Source organism: Mesoplodon densirostris, chromosome 14 (genome assembly GCF_025265405.1).
Source record: "Mesoplodon densirostris isolate mMesDen1 chromosome 14, mMesDen1 primary haplotype, whole genome shotgun sequence".
NCBI classification, from domain to species: domain Eukaryota; kingdom Metazoa; phylum Chordata; class Mammalia; order Artiodactyla; family Ziphiidae; genus Mesoplodon; species Mesoplodon densirostris.
Window position 1 is genome coordinate 81430909 of NC_082674.1, and position 13556 is coordinate 81444464.

The 13556-nt window shown below is 40.5% G+C and overlaps 1 protein-coding gene across 1 annotated transcript in view; it reads right to left on the reverse strand.

Annotated features, from left to right (window-relative positions):
- Window positions 1–13556, reverse strand: part of DNAH6 (dynein axonemal heavy chain 6) — a 268777-nt gene that overhangs the window by 85435 nt on the left and 169786 nt on the right. Inside the window, exons 46-51 of the mRNA XM_060116917.1 lie at window positions 11729–11960; window positions 7688–7840; window positions 6214–6354; window positions 3902–4144; window positions 2427–2594; window positions 1742–1977 (exon numbers count right to left, since the gene is read on the reverse strand). Of these exons, the coding sequence (XP_059972900.1) occupies window positions 1742–1977; window positions 2427–2594; window positions 3902–4144; window positions 6214–6354; window positions 7688–7840; window positions 11729–11960 (1173 nt within the window). The remainder of the gene's footprint in view (window positions 1–1741; window positions 1978–2426; window positions 2595–3901; window positions 4145–6213; window positions 6355–7687; window positions 7841–11728; window positions 11961–13556) is intronic.

The window sequence follows — 13556 nt, forward strand, 5'->3', positions numbered from 1 at the left end:
TTAGATGGAATTCAGACAGAGTTATGTCAGTTGTTTATGTTATTAGTCATGTAACGTTTAACTTGCTCTGAGTTTTCCTATTATAAAGCAAATATAACACAATTTACTGAAAGCATTTTACTAGGCTTTAAGAGCACCACGAGCTACTACTTTTGTTTTCTAGGCATATATTTATGTAATTTTACTTTCATAGTGTGTATAGTTTGTTTTTTAAAAAATACTTACAATGGTGTTTCTGCAAATGCTCTTATTTACTGGTTGAGCTACAGTTATAAAAATTTATTTTGTTTGCATCTAACTAACTTTCAAAATTTGTAGAATGACATTTATATTAGTTACCCCCTCAAAATGAGGTTTGTTTTACTGCTACTATTACTATTATTAGTTCCAAGCAAGACAGAAAATTGAAGTTAATGTAAAGAAGTTACAAAGATGTGGTTTTAATGTTGTCCAATTATGTGTTACTTATAATAATTTTTAAAAATACTATTAAAGTACCGGTCCAGTTAAAAAAAAAAGATATTATCCCACAGATGGCTTCTAGACTTATCGTGGTGATTGTTTAACAATGTGTGCAAATGTCAAATCGCTATGTAGCACACCCAAAACTAACATAATATTGTGTGACAACTATATCTCTATAAAAATAAATTAATTAAAAATGTTATCCCCCAAAGTGGGTAGTTTTAATCTCAATACTATAATCCCAGTAATTGGTAGTTATGTGCACCGCCATTCACGGGGGACAAGTAGTTGGATGACTAATGTTCCATACAACACAGTTTTGGTAGAGGAACAATTATAAAATCATAGAGTCATAGAAATGTAAGGCATTATAGGAATCATAGTTTTATTTCAAAAATGGCCCAGGCACTCACATTTTAATCTCCTTTGCTTGGTTTAGATCCTAAAATCTCTTGCCAGGACACTACAATCACCTTTGAACTGGTTTTGTCTCTCAGTCAGACTCACTCTTTGTGAACTTTGGCCAGGTTGGTCTTTCTCACGTGAAAATCTGATTATGTCAACAATGTTCAATGGTTCTCAGTCCCCTGTGGCCAGGGCTCCCTATCTGTGCTCTGAAGAGCCCCCAGGTCCCACCGAGGTGCTGGCCAGAGGGTTAGTAGGGAGGCCTGGCGGGGGAATGCTCTGAGCCCTCTACCTTCACTTTGATCACTTTTACTTGGAAAGGCTTCTTATAACACAATTTTTATTGAAGAAAAGTTTATATTACTAAAGAAAGTTTGAAAACTGCATATCTCCTAGGTGAAACCTGAACTACTTAGCACAGCATACAAGACCATTCATGATTCAATCACTGCCCTCCTGCCCAGTGCCACCCAACCCATGAGCATCAAAGATCCCTGAGCTCTCCCCATGATCCACTCTCCATCTGAGCATCGTCTCCCAGAAAACCTGCTCACACCTCCGCAGGGGTATTTAGGCACTCTTTTCTTGGCACTCCTAATACTATGCAACTCTCACATGTCTTGAAATTATTATTTTTCATGCCTCTCTCCCTACTAGACTGTAGGTGCCTTGTACAGAAGAACTTTATATTTTCCATCTTCTAGTGCAAAGTAGATGTTCAAGAAAATGCTTGTGGAATCAATTTGTTGAATGACAGACCGAACTGATGAGAGGGTGGAGAATAGAATTAAAACATGTAAATGAAAATGGAGAAAAATAGTAAAGAAATTCCACCAGGTATTTTGGTAATGGTTGCTTGTGAAGTACTCACTTGGCATTCAAGAGAATAGAGATGGCTTCCATCACAGTCATGACCATATCTGGGGGCTTTGTGAAAACTCTGATTTCAGATATATCCGCTTTATCTAAGGAATCCAGTGCTTTGTTAGCAGCTTCGAGTGCAGGGAGAGCTTCTTCAAGATCTCTTTGAGCATCATCAGCTATTGCTTGGGTTTCTTCGGCTTTCACTTTTGCTATCGCTTCATCTTCTCGCACAACGCTTCGGACCTAACCATTGAAACACGACTGCTTAAGTGGTCTCAGTATTTGAATTTCAATGTTTTAAAGCAAAGCCAATCATAGTGAGTCACATTTGCCCCTTTGGATTAGATCAATGATGAAGGAAGTTTGGCTCTACTGCATTTTATGCTCTCCTTTGTCCGTCTCATGCCATGTTGATAATAATGGAGACAAAGTTATTAGAACAAACAGTTCCTTCTTAGGAGAAGATTCGCTGCTTTATATTTGCAGCTGGTACTATTCTCACAACTCTCTCTGTCCCACTCATTGGGTTCACTCATTCTCAGGGAGAAAGCCAGGCTTAAAAGCATGGCTAAATTGACCTATCACTTAATTATTTTAATAGCATATTTAAAAATCCAATCATTTGTCATTGTATATAAGGGATCAGTTGGTGGTCAAAGCCTTCTCACCCACTATTGGGTGATGCTGCATACCTGATCAGCACTTTCTTGATCCACTGCCAGTTTGTCCATCAGGGCTTCAACATCTTGTGATTTTGTTAAAAGGACAGGTTCTAAAGCTGAAAGATCTAATTTCATTTTATCGACTAATACATTTGTTTCTAACAGCTTGGTGAGACCATTCTTTACCCGTTCACGTGCCTAGATGACAAGGAAAATATCTATTATGATGAGTATTATAAGTTTACTGGCATCTCTTACTCATGTACTAGAATTTCACATCTGCAGAATTGGTGAATCAGTTTGTAATACTTAACACTGTGAATGTACAGAAAGCTTCAGGTAACAGAACTGTAGGAAATGGCCCTGATATTCACCACAGTGGGTTTGGATCCATGCCCCCTGGCCACAGGAGTAGGACGTCACTGAAGGCCCACACTGTATTACTCTTATTCCCTGTGGTAGCTTGGTAGCATGTTGAATGAATGAGGGATGAGTTCAAATAGAAACTCCTGGAGGTCACAGCTCTGGGAGCTTGTTTCCTCAGGGTGGATCAGCAGGGCTGAGATGCCCTGGAGATAGTGTCCTGGGTACTTAGCCCTAGTTGCTGATCTGAACCTTACTCCCCGGTGGTAGGAAAATCTTGACTAGGATCAAAGGAGTGGTATCTGGTAAAGAAGGCACCTCAGAATAACTGTTTTTTGAGGGTGAGACAGAAAACGTGGTTCAAATTGTCATGTTTCAAAAAATATGTGTCACGTTATTTTACTAGGCATACATTTACCAGGTAAAAATCCTCTGAAAAACATTTAAAATATCTAATTGGTAAATGCTTCCATTTTTACTGTTTAAAATGTTGAAAATTTTAGGTCATGTTAATAGCCTGATGATGATGATGACAGTAGCCACTATTTTCTGGGCACCTCATAAGCTTTAGGTCATATTCCAAGCACTTCACAAATCGTATCTTATTTAAATTCTACAACAATCCAAGAGGTAGATACATATTTTTTAAAACCTTATTTTCTACTAAGATTGGAACAGTTACAAAACATGCTCAAGGTTGTACAGGAAGAAAGAGGTAGAGCAGAAGTGCTACCTGGTCTGCCTGACACCGAAGTCCTTGCTCTTAATGGGAACCACTGACATGTTAGACCACCAAACCCCCATTTCTATTATTTAACAAAAAGGTCTCCTTCTTATTAAACACTGCAGAGATGACTAGTTCTCTGCTTAACTTTAATTCTGTTGCAATGTCCATACCATGCTCCTGAGTCAAGGACCCTTACGTAAATGATAGAAGACAAAATCTAAATATCAAAGAAGAGGAAGGCCTTTGGACTGACAGCATGAGACACTTTTTGGTCATACTGTAGGTTTTCAAGGTCATGTATGGGATGGAGAGAGGTCCAGTAGGCAAGATGGAACATAGATCTTCCACTCATTCTGACAAAAGTTTTGAGTCCAAACAAAAAAAGTTTTTTTAAAATTAATAATATTAAACTTACTGAAACCAACTGCTTCTTTTTTCCACTCAGCATAGACAAGTAGAGATTGATGAGTTCCAAGTAGGAGGTGGGCGTTGTGTAGTACCGTCTCCGGAGCTCTGTGTAATAGCGCTCCGCCATACTGGAGACACTCAAGTGGACATTCACACACATGAGGGAGAGCTTTTCTTTCAGTTCTTCATGTACAGCATCAACATTTGAGAAAAACGTCTTTGATACAGAAAGAAGTGCTTCTCTGGGCCACTGTAAATAAAGATATGATTTGGAAAGTCTGTTGCTCATTTCCATAATACACAGTTTAACTATGAAGAAAAATGCATTTCTCTGAAAGTCTTTTTTGCCTTGTCCCCCCCTTTCACCTTGTTAACTCCTACTCATGTCCATGATGTTTCATGAATTGAATGGCTGTGCTCATTTGAGGGAGGTCCTGGGTCTGCATTTGCTGACCCCAGCACAGTGTCTGGTACACAGAAGTTTTTCAAAAACTATTTGATTGATTGAATAAACGTGGGTATTTTTAGCATAATTGCATGAATAAAATCACATCCACTATCAGTACCTCATGTCCTCTCTCTGTTTATTATACAGTTTGAGTGTCAGGTTCACGGTTATAATTACTGTCCTGTTCACCTCAACTTCTTTGCTCTTCTCTTGTCTCTTTGCTCAGTCAAGTGCAACTCTCTGTTACCCCACACCTGCAACTGTGCAGGTAGCACGGCTGGAGAAAACCCTCACAGCTGTGCTGACTGGCCTCACTGTCAATTCATGTCAACTAGCTCAAGCGGGTTCTTAGCTCAGCCCTGAAATGCTTCTACATTGTCTCATCCATCACTCCTGTACCCTCATGAGTATTTTGCACCCTATGTTACTTCCTCAGACTGCTAACACTTCCTCTTTCCTCTTCATTCTCAGCTCATGACCTTGCTCCCCACATCACTAAAAAAAAAAATAGAAGCAATTGAAACAGAACTTCAACGAATTTTCAGCCCCACGTCTTCCCCTCTACTTGCATCTGTGAGCTTACACTCTGGGGTGAGCTGTGCGTGCTCCCTGCCCATGTCAGCCCCTTCACTGGTGAAGCCATCACATCCCTTCTTGCCTATTCAGTGACACTGGTCCAACAATGCCTAACCCTGCTGCACCATCAATATAATTCTCTTTTCTGAATCTTTTCCATCAGCAGACGTGTGTGGTTTGTGTTCTCCACTTAAAAAAAATACTTCTCTCTTGACCTCACATACCCCTCTAGCTATTACCCATCTCATAGTGTTCCTTTGTGGCAAAACTCCTTGAAAGAGTTGCCTCTGATTCCCCTCCTTTCTTCTCTCTTGAAGCTTCTACCCCATCACTCCACGGGAACAGCTCTTGTCAAGATCACTGGTAACTCTACACTGGTAAATTTAATAGCCTTCTCTTCTTTATAAATTCTATTCTGCCTTTGTTCAATGATTGTCACTGTCATCTCTTGCACATGAGTAAATTTCTAGTGGGCTTTGAAGCTAATGTAAGTACCCTTGAGGAGTTATTGGACAATGTGTTACCACTTTAAAATCAAGCAAGTTCAGACATATACCCGGAAAAGACAAAAATTCTAATTCAAAAAGACACATGCACCCCTATATTCATAGCCAAGACATGGAAGAGAGACCTAAATGTCCATCGACAGATGAATGCATAAAGAAGATGTAATGTATATCTATATCTATATCTATATCTATATATCTATATCTATATATAGATATATCTATATATAGATATAGATATAGATAGATATAGATAGATAGATATAGTGGAGTATTACTCAGCCATAAAAAAGAATGAAATAATGCCATTTGCAGCAATGTGGATGGATCTAGAGATTATCATACTAAGTTAAGTCAGACAGAGAAAGACAAATGTCATATGATATCACTTATATGTGGAGTCTAAAAAATGATACAAATGAACTTATTTACAAACAGAAATAGACTCACAGACATAGAAAACAAACTTATGGTTATCAAAGGGGAAAGGTGGGGGGAGGGATAAATTGGAAATTTGGGAGTACCAGATACACACTACTATATATAAAATAAGTAAGTAACAAGTTCCTACTGTATAGCACTGGGAACTGTATTCAATATCTTTTAATAACCTACAATGGAAAATAATCTGAAACATATATATACACACATATATATACAATTGAATATATATATGTAACTGAATCACTTTGCTGTACACCTGAAACATTGTAAATCAATTATACTTCATTAAAAAATAAAATCAAGTGAGTCCTAATTCTCAAAGAGATATCCTGTGATGTCACCGACCTGGACAAACCAATCAATGGTGCAGCAGTTCACAAGGGATGGAAACATCCGGCATCGGGACCGAAAGGCCTCCCCAACGGGGCTCATGCAGAGAACAATGTGCAGCTTCTGACGGACTCTGCTGATAAAGTATTGAAACACCTGAGAAAAAGAAAGACATTTTCAATTTAGAATAAGGCTGAACCAACCATGAAAATAAGTGTTGGCTAATGCATCTGACTCTACCAATATCAAATTTAAAAAATGTTAGCATAGTGGATGTATGAATTGTTTTAACATCCCATTCCAACCCCTTTTTCTCATGCAGACTGGAAAGATTAAATGACATTTTGCAGACTGTTGCAACTTGGGTTTGGGATGTGATGTAGGTCCTCTTCATCAGTGGATTTAAGGAGACCCCTTCAATAAAGTGGAGAGAGATAGTCACACAAGGCATTGCTTTGGGGTAGGAGACCATTGGGAGAAAGAGACAGGGTACAGGGCAACTATTTTTGCAGGTGCAGAGCCTGGCAGAAATGGCATGGACCTGGGGTCACTATCTCTGGATGTGGCTCCTTACTTCAGCTGCTCCCAACATGGTGGGGGACACATGGCTTTGGAGCTGGCAGCTGAAACAGTAGCACACTGATTGGTTAGAGGTTTTCTGGATCAGCAGAATGGTTGTGGCAGAGGCAGCAGTGTCCTTGACTGTTGACTTCTACAGTGTCATTTCATAATCATTCCAAGAATTCAGCCTGGAATCCCTTTCTTTAGCCTTCCCAATGGTTGTGTCCCTCGAATAAAGCCATTTCTGCTTACATTGGTTGTCTGTACCTATAAGTCCTGACTTAGCAGTGGAGGGAATTCTCATGAAAGGACACAGAAGAGATGATATGAGAAAGACTGGCCCAAAAAGTTAGATAAGGTGCAGAAAGAAGAGAAAGCCCTGGGCTAGACAAATAGCAGCTTACAGAGTGTAGCACGGTGTTGGAGAAATGGATGTGGACAGCAGCTGTGTTGTGTGTGTGTGTGTGTGTGTGTGTGTGTGTGTTAGAGAGAGAGAGTGAGAGAGAGAGAGAGAGAGAGAGAGAGAGAGAGAGAGAGAGAGAGAGAGGTTGAGAGAGAGAGAATGCATTTCATAATCTTGCCGATAGGAAAGGCAGTCAAAAGTACTGAACTCCTTAGGCAGGGCACAGGGAGTGTGTGAAATAAATTTGTGTTTAAGAAGGATAAGAGAAGCTTTCTAGTTTGGACAGATCTATGATCTCCATGGGGTAGTAGGGTTTCTGTTTTCTGCTTTCTATAACAGTTTCTGGAAGTCTGATGAACCAATGCTTTAAATGTAGGAAATAAAATACATAGGATTACAAAGGAAACAAATTATATTGAAAAAATTCTATCCATGGGCTGCTTAAGGGGATTTGTGGACCACTGGAAAAAGGCTAAGACAACTTTTTGTTTTCCAAAACCTTCTTACCATTCTGACATGTCTTACCTCATCTCTATTCCCCTCAGAAATTCCTACTTCTTTCACTCTTGGTCTGGTGGCTGCTAAAATTTGCTCCAGTTCATCCTTTTCAAATAAATTAGGCACTTCACCTGAATTCAGGATGTTATTTATATCTTCTAGAAACTCTTCTACTACAATCTGTAGAAGAAAGCAGAGTGGTCATTATACCTTATTCAACCATTTTACATTTACTGCCTGTATATTACAAAGCAAATATATGATCTACAATTCACATTGAGTTAATTTTATTTTTAAGAGAAGATGACCCTGGGGGAGTGGCCAAGATGTCAAAGTAGGATGACCCTAAGCTTACCTCCTCCCACGGCACACCAAAGTTACAACTATTTACAGAGCAACTATCAGTGAGAGTGACCTACATAATGCATAGAAATATAAACAGAGAATTAGGCAAAATGAGGCAACAGAGGAATATGTTCCAAATGAAGGAACAAGATAAAACCTCAGAAGAAGAACTAAGCAAAGTGGAGATAAGTAATCTACCTGATAAAGAGTTCAAGGTAATGACCATAAAGATCCTCATGAACTAGAGAGAAGACTGGATGAACACAGTAAGAAGTCTAACAAAGAGAAGATATAAAGAAGAACCAAACAGAGCTTGTTTTTAAAATTTCTACGAAAATACAAAAGATCCTGAATAGACAAACTCATCTTGAGAAAGAGAAACAAAGGTGGAGGTATCATGTTTCCTGTGGTCAAACAATACTAGAAAGCTACAGTATTCAAACAGTATGGTATTGGAACAAAAACAGACTCATAGATCAATGGAACAGAATAGAGAGCCCAGAAATAAAACACACACTTCTATGGGCAATTAATCTACATGAAGGAGGTAAGAATATACAATGGGGAAAAGACAGTCTCTTCAATAAATGGTGCTGGGAAAACTAGACAGCTACATCCATAAAGAATTGGACTATATTCTCATACCATATACAATATATACTTTCTGTCCATTTCCTTTCTCTTCTGAAATTCCCACAATGTGGGTATTGTTTGTTTTGATTGTGTCCCATCAGTCCCATAGGTTTTCTTCACTCTTTTTCTTTCTTTTTATGCTTCTGACTGGATAATTTTAAATGTCCTGTCTTCTAGGTCACTGATTCTTTCTTCCACATGGTTGAATCCTTTTGAAGCTCTCTATTGAATTCCTCAGTTCAGTCATTGTATTTTTCAGCTCTAAGATTTCTGTTTGGTTTTTTAAAAAATTGTTTCTATTTCTCTGTTGAACTTCTCATTTGTTTATGGGTTGTTTTCCTAATTTCATTTAGTTGTCCATCTGTGTGTTTTTGTAGATCACTAAACTTTTTAAAGAGGATTATTCTGAATCTTTGTCTGACAATTCACAGATCTTCCCTTCTTTAGGGTCAGTTATTGGGGCTTTATTAGTTTCCTTTGGTGGTATCATGTTTACCTGATTGTTCATGATCCTTGATTCTTTACATTGTCATCTGCACATTTGAGTAAGTGATCTTCTCTTCCAGACTTTACTGGTTCACTTTGGCAGAGATTGTTCTTCACCAGTCAGCTCAGTTTGGGTTTCTGGACATATCAACTGGTAATATCTTTGAGCAGGTGGGACTTGCTATCAATGTCTATTTTAGGGTAGGGATAATGCCTGAGCTCTGAGGTCAGGGGTGATGCAACTGGCTGAGAACAGTTGGACAGGACTTCTGACTTGGTTTTAAATGAGCAAGGCTATAGGATGAGCTCTGTGATTGCCTGGGTTCTCTTATCAGGTTTCCTAGACTGTTGGGACTGGGTACTATACTTAGCTGTAGGTGGGGCTATGAATTAGCTTCCCTGCCCTGACAGAGTGGAAGAATGGGTTCCAAGCCCAAAAAGGATTTTTGTGGTCTGGTGGGGTGGGGCGTGGCAGGGAGGTACACTCATCTTTGGGCACTGTTATGAATTAGCTCCCTTGCTGAGGTGGAGAAGGAGAGCTGGTTCCAAACATCTTCCTAGGTGTTTCTGGTCAAGCTTTCTGCTTGGAGGGGCTGGGAACTAAGCAGTGGATGGGACTATGAATTAGCTGCCTTGCCTGGGAGGAGCAGGAAACTGACTCCAAGGCTGGAAAGGCTCTTTGTTTGTGTTCTGGACTCAAGCTGATCTGCACCCCAAGTTCCATAGCTGGACAGTGTCACTCCACTGGCTTTGCCCTGTGGGCCATCTACTCTGTCTGCCATACTCTCCTCTTGAGCGCTGCTGGCCTACACAGCTTTCCAAGTGTTCTGGCCAGGCTTTCTGGCTGGGCGGGGCCAGGAGCTACACTCAGCAGTGAGCAGGGTATGACTGGGTGGGTGGGGGAACAGGACCAGGCTCCAGGGCTGGCAAGGCTCTTCATTTGAGGACCTCGAATCAGGCAGACCTGCACCCAGCTGAGTTCCCTGGTCAGACTGGCTCTGCAGATGAGCAAAGCTGCTGGCTTGGACCACTCTTGGGTGCTGTGGGTAAGAACTTGGTTTGTCATGATCTGAGTGCTGGTTATTACATCCTCATGCCTTCTCTGTCACAGTCAGATTCCCAGAGGTCAAGCGCTGCAGATTCCTCCACCATCCCTGTGATGTAAGACTGGAGTGAAACTCCCAAGATGCTACCCAGAACACTGCGGGAGCTGGATGTCCACCCTGGGCTCTTTCTTCCCGCTGGAGAGACCCCAGGCTCAGAGGAGACCTCTTGGTGTGGTGCTGTGCTGGCCTGGGAGGAGGGCAACGTGGTCAGTGTGTCATTGCTCCTCTTACCCTTCTAACGTGGACTTTCTTGGTCTCTGTGGTGCAGGGGTGTGCTTCAGCCTCACCCCCCAGGTTCTAGGATTTTCTCCGTGTCTTGTCCGTGAATAATTGTTAGGTGTTCCTGTGAGGGGGAGCAATGTCGGGACTGACCTATGTCACCATCTTGGTGATGTCACTTGCTGTCACTTTGTTCTTGCATTATTTTCCTGATGTCATGAAATTGTTTATGTGTTCTTTTGTAGCTCTCTGAGCATCTTTAGAAAAATTATTTTGAATTCTTTGTGGGGCAATTTGTGGATCTCCATTTCTTTGGGCCGGTTATTGGAGGTTTACTGTGGAGTCACGTTTCCCTGATTCTTCACGATCCCTGTAGACTTACGTAGATGTCTGCCCATTTGAAGAAGCAGTCACCTCTTCCAGACTTTATGGGCTGACTTCGGTAAGGGAGACTTTCAGCAGTTGGTGGGGGCATGCTGGGGCACTAGACACAAGTTCTAGTGGGGCAGGGCACCGAATATGGGGGCATGCGGTGTGGGGAGGTTATGTGACTTCGGCTCAGGCCACAGTGGCCACACACTCAGCTGCAGGTCTTTTCTCATTTGTAAAACTATTTACATACTGAGATATAAGGTCACTGCTTGTCACAGATGTTAAAAACATTTTTCCTACTTTATTCGTACTTAGTCATTTTCAAAATTAAAATGAAGTTTAAAGTATTTATGCATCAGATTTATCACTTTTTTATTCCTTGGCTGATTTCTATAAACGTTTATTTTCCCTAACATTAAAAGTGTAATCACTGTAGACAATCCTCTATTATGGAATAAATTCAGGATCAGTTAAATTTGTTGTAGACATAGATGTAATCTTATTTTAAATTTAATTTAACCAAAACATATCCATTAATTTTTCCTTTCCTTGAGTAAAGCATGTTCCCCTAATTGATTTCACTTAGGGAATTACTTTCTTATATTTATTTCTACAGGAATAGTTTATTACCTCTCTTTTCTATGCCCTTTCCCTCCAAGAAAAGTTAAGTCCTTTCTCACCCTCTTAACCTCTGATCACATTTACTTACTTAGAATTTAAAGGGGGAAGCAATAGTTGGTAAAAGAAGTAAAAATGTATCATAAAAGTCTTTCATAAGGCCCAAGAACTCTGTTATTAGAGGGAATGATTCCCTGAACTACATCCTAAAAACTATTTGAAGCACACACACGTGATTGTAACATTTGTCCTTTTCCTGTTCTTGCTCTTTGGTTATTTAGATACGTACCTGGGTGTCCGTGAAGAGGAAAACCATATTTCTGTCTTCTACCCCAGCCAGTTTGTACAGCTTCCTCAGGTCTTCATGAAAACAGTCATAATTATACCCCCGGCTCAATTCAATCTGCAAACATCTGTAACCACATATGTGAGCTGCAAGTCTTGTAAGACACTGCTTTCCTGTGCCTCCCACTCCAACCAGCAGGGCATTGCCTCTTTCCTGACGAATCATGCGGGCGATCCTGCAGGAGACAAAGCAGACAAAGGTTTATTTCAAGTGTACAGACAAGGCTTCTGCTCAGAGGGTCTGCCCCAGTGTGGAAGGCTGGTGGCCTCTGGAGGGTCATGCCCCAGCCAAAGGCCACAGGGAAGAGCAGGGTATGTTTGAGGTTCATGGTTGGGAGAAAAGCACCATTGCTTTCCTTATATCCATCTCTCTCCCATTTCCTATAGGGTGTTGGCCTTCGTCACGCAAATTAAGTATGGTAAAATCTCTTCTCCCTTCTTCAAAGTGTGAAGGATTTTGTTAGGGATCCTGGCTGCTCTAGGCCACTACTTATATTAACCATTATATGGGCAAGCAGGTCTCTATTTCTAAGGATGAGAAAGAGAAAAGTCACTAAATGTAGGAGAGGAGACTGCAGCTCAGAAAACATCAACAGGAATAATCTGAAATGGATTTACTATATCAACAAAAATTTAGAAAATTTCTGATTCATGTTAACAATAAGAATTTTTTAAAAACTGCAATCATGATACTAGAGTGAGCACTCAGAAAGGGGAAAAAATCCAAGTGTAGGAAAAATTGATTGTTGATGGAAAGTCTGACTACCAAATTGAAAACCTCAGTGGAAGATGGGCCTCACAAATAGGATACTTGGGAAAATTGAATAGGTGAAGTAGAAGGCCAACACAAGGAATTTAGCCCGACGTCAGAGAAAAAAAGATAATTATATTAAAAATGACAAGAGAGAAAATGGAAAGTAAACAGGAGAAACAAATTGAATCCCAGAGGCCACACAATAGGAATTGTAGGAGAAATAAGAGGGGATAGAGCTGAAATAATAGAAGAAACCCCCAGAGCTGAGCCCCTAGATCTGAGGAAGTCACTCAGTGTCAGGAAAGAAAGTCAAAGAAGACAAGCAAAACACTAAGTATTTTCTAGGAGATCTATAATTATAAAATAAACTATGTGTGTGTGTGTAGGTGAATGTATGCATGCATGCATATATGAATCAAAGTATGAAAGATAAATCTATATTTTAGACATAATTGAAAATTTGTGAGCATCTGAAAAATAGATATAATAGATTACTCCCAAAAGGGACAAATAATTTTAGGCTGGCCTCAGGCATCTCTTTTACAAGATGACATTCCACAATAGTTAAGAGGGAAAACTATCATGTTATTTCTCAGAGAGTAAACCACCTGCAAATCCTTCCTAAAAGAGTCCTTGAAGGTATATAGAGAAGTATGAATACAATTCAGAAACTCAAGAAAAAGGAGGAAGGGATGTCAGTATAAAAGTGAGCAGTTTGTATGAGAGTCAAGTTCATATACTGCTGTTCAGATAAAAAGGTAGTGGTAGGGCTTCCCTGCTGGCGCAGTGGTTAAGAATCTGTCTGCCGATGCAGGGGACATGGGTTTGAGACCTGGTCTGGGAAGATCCCACATGCTGCAGAGCAATGAAGCCTGTGAGCCACAGCTACTGACCCTGCACTCTAGAGCCCGCGAGCCACAACTACTGAGCCCGTGTGCCACAACTACTGAAGCCTGCGTGCCTGGAGCCTGTGCTCGGCAGCGGGAGAGGCCACCGCAGTGAGAAGCCTGTGCACTGC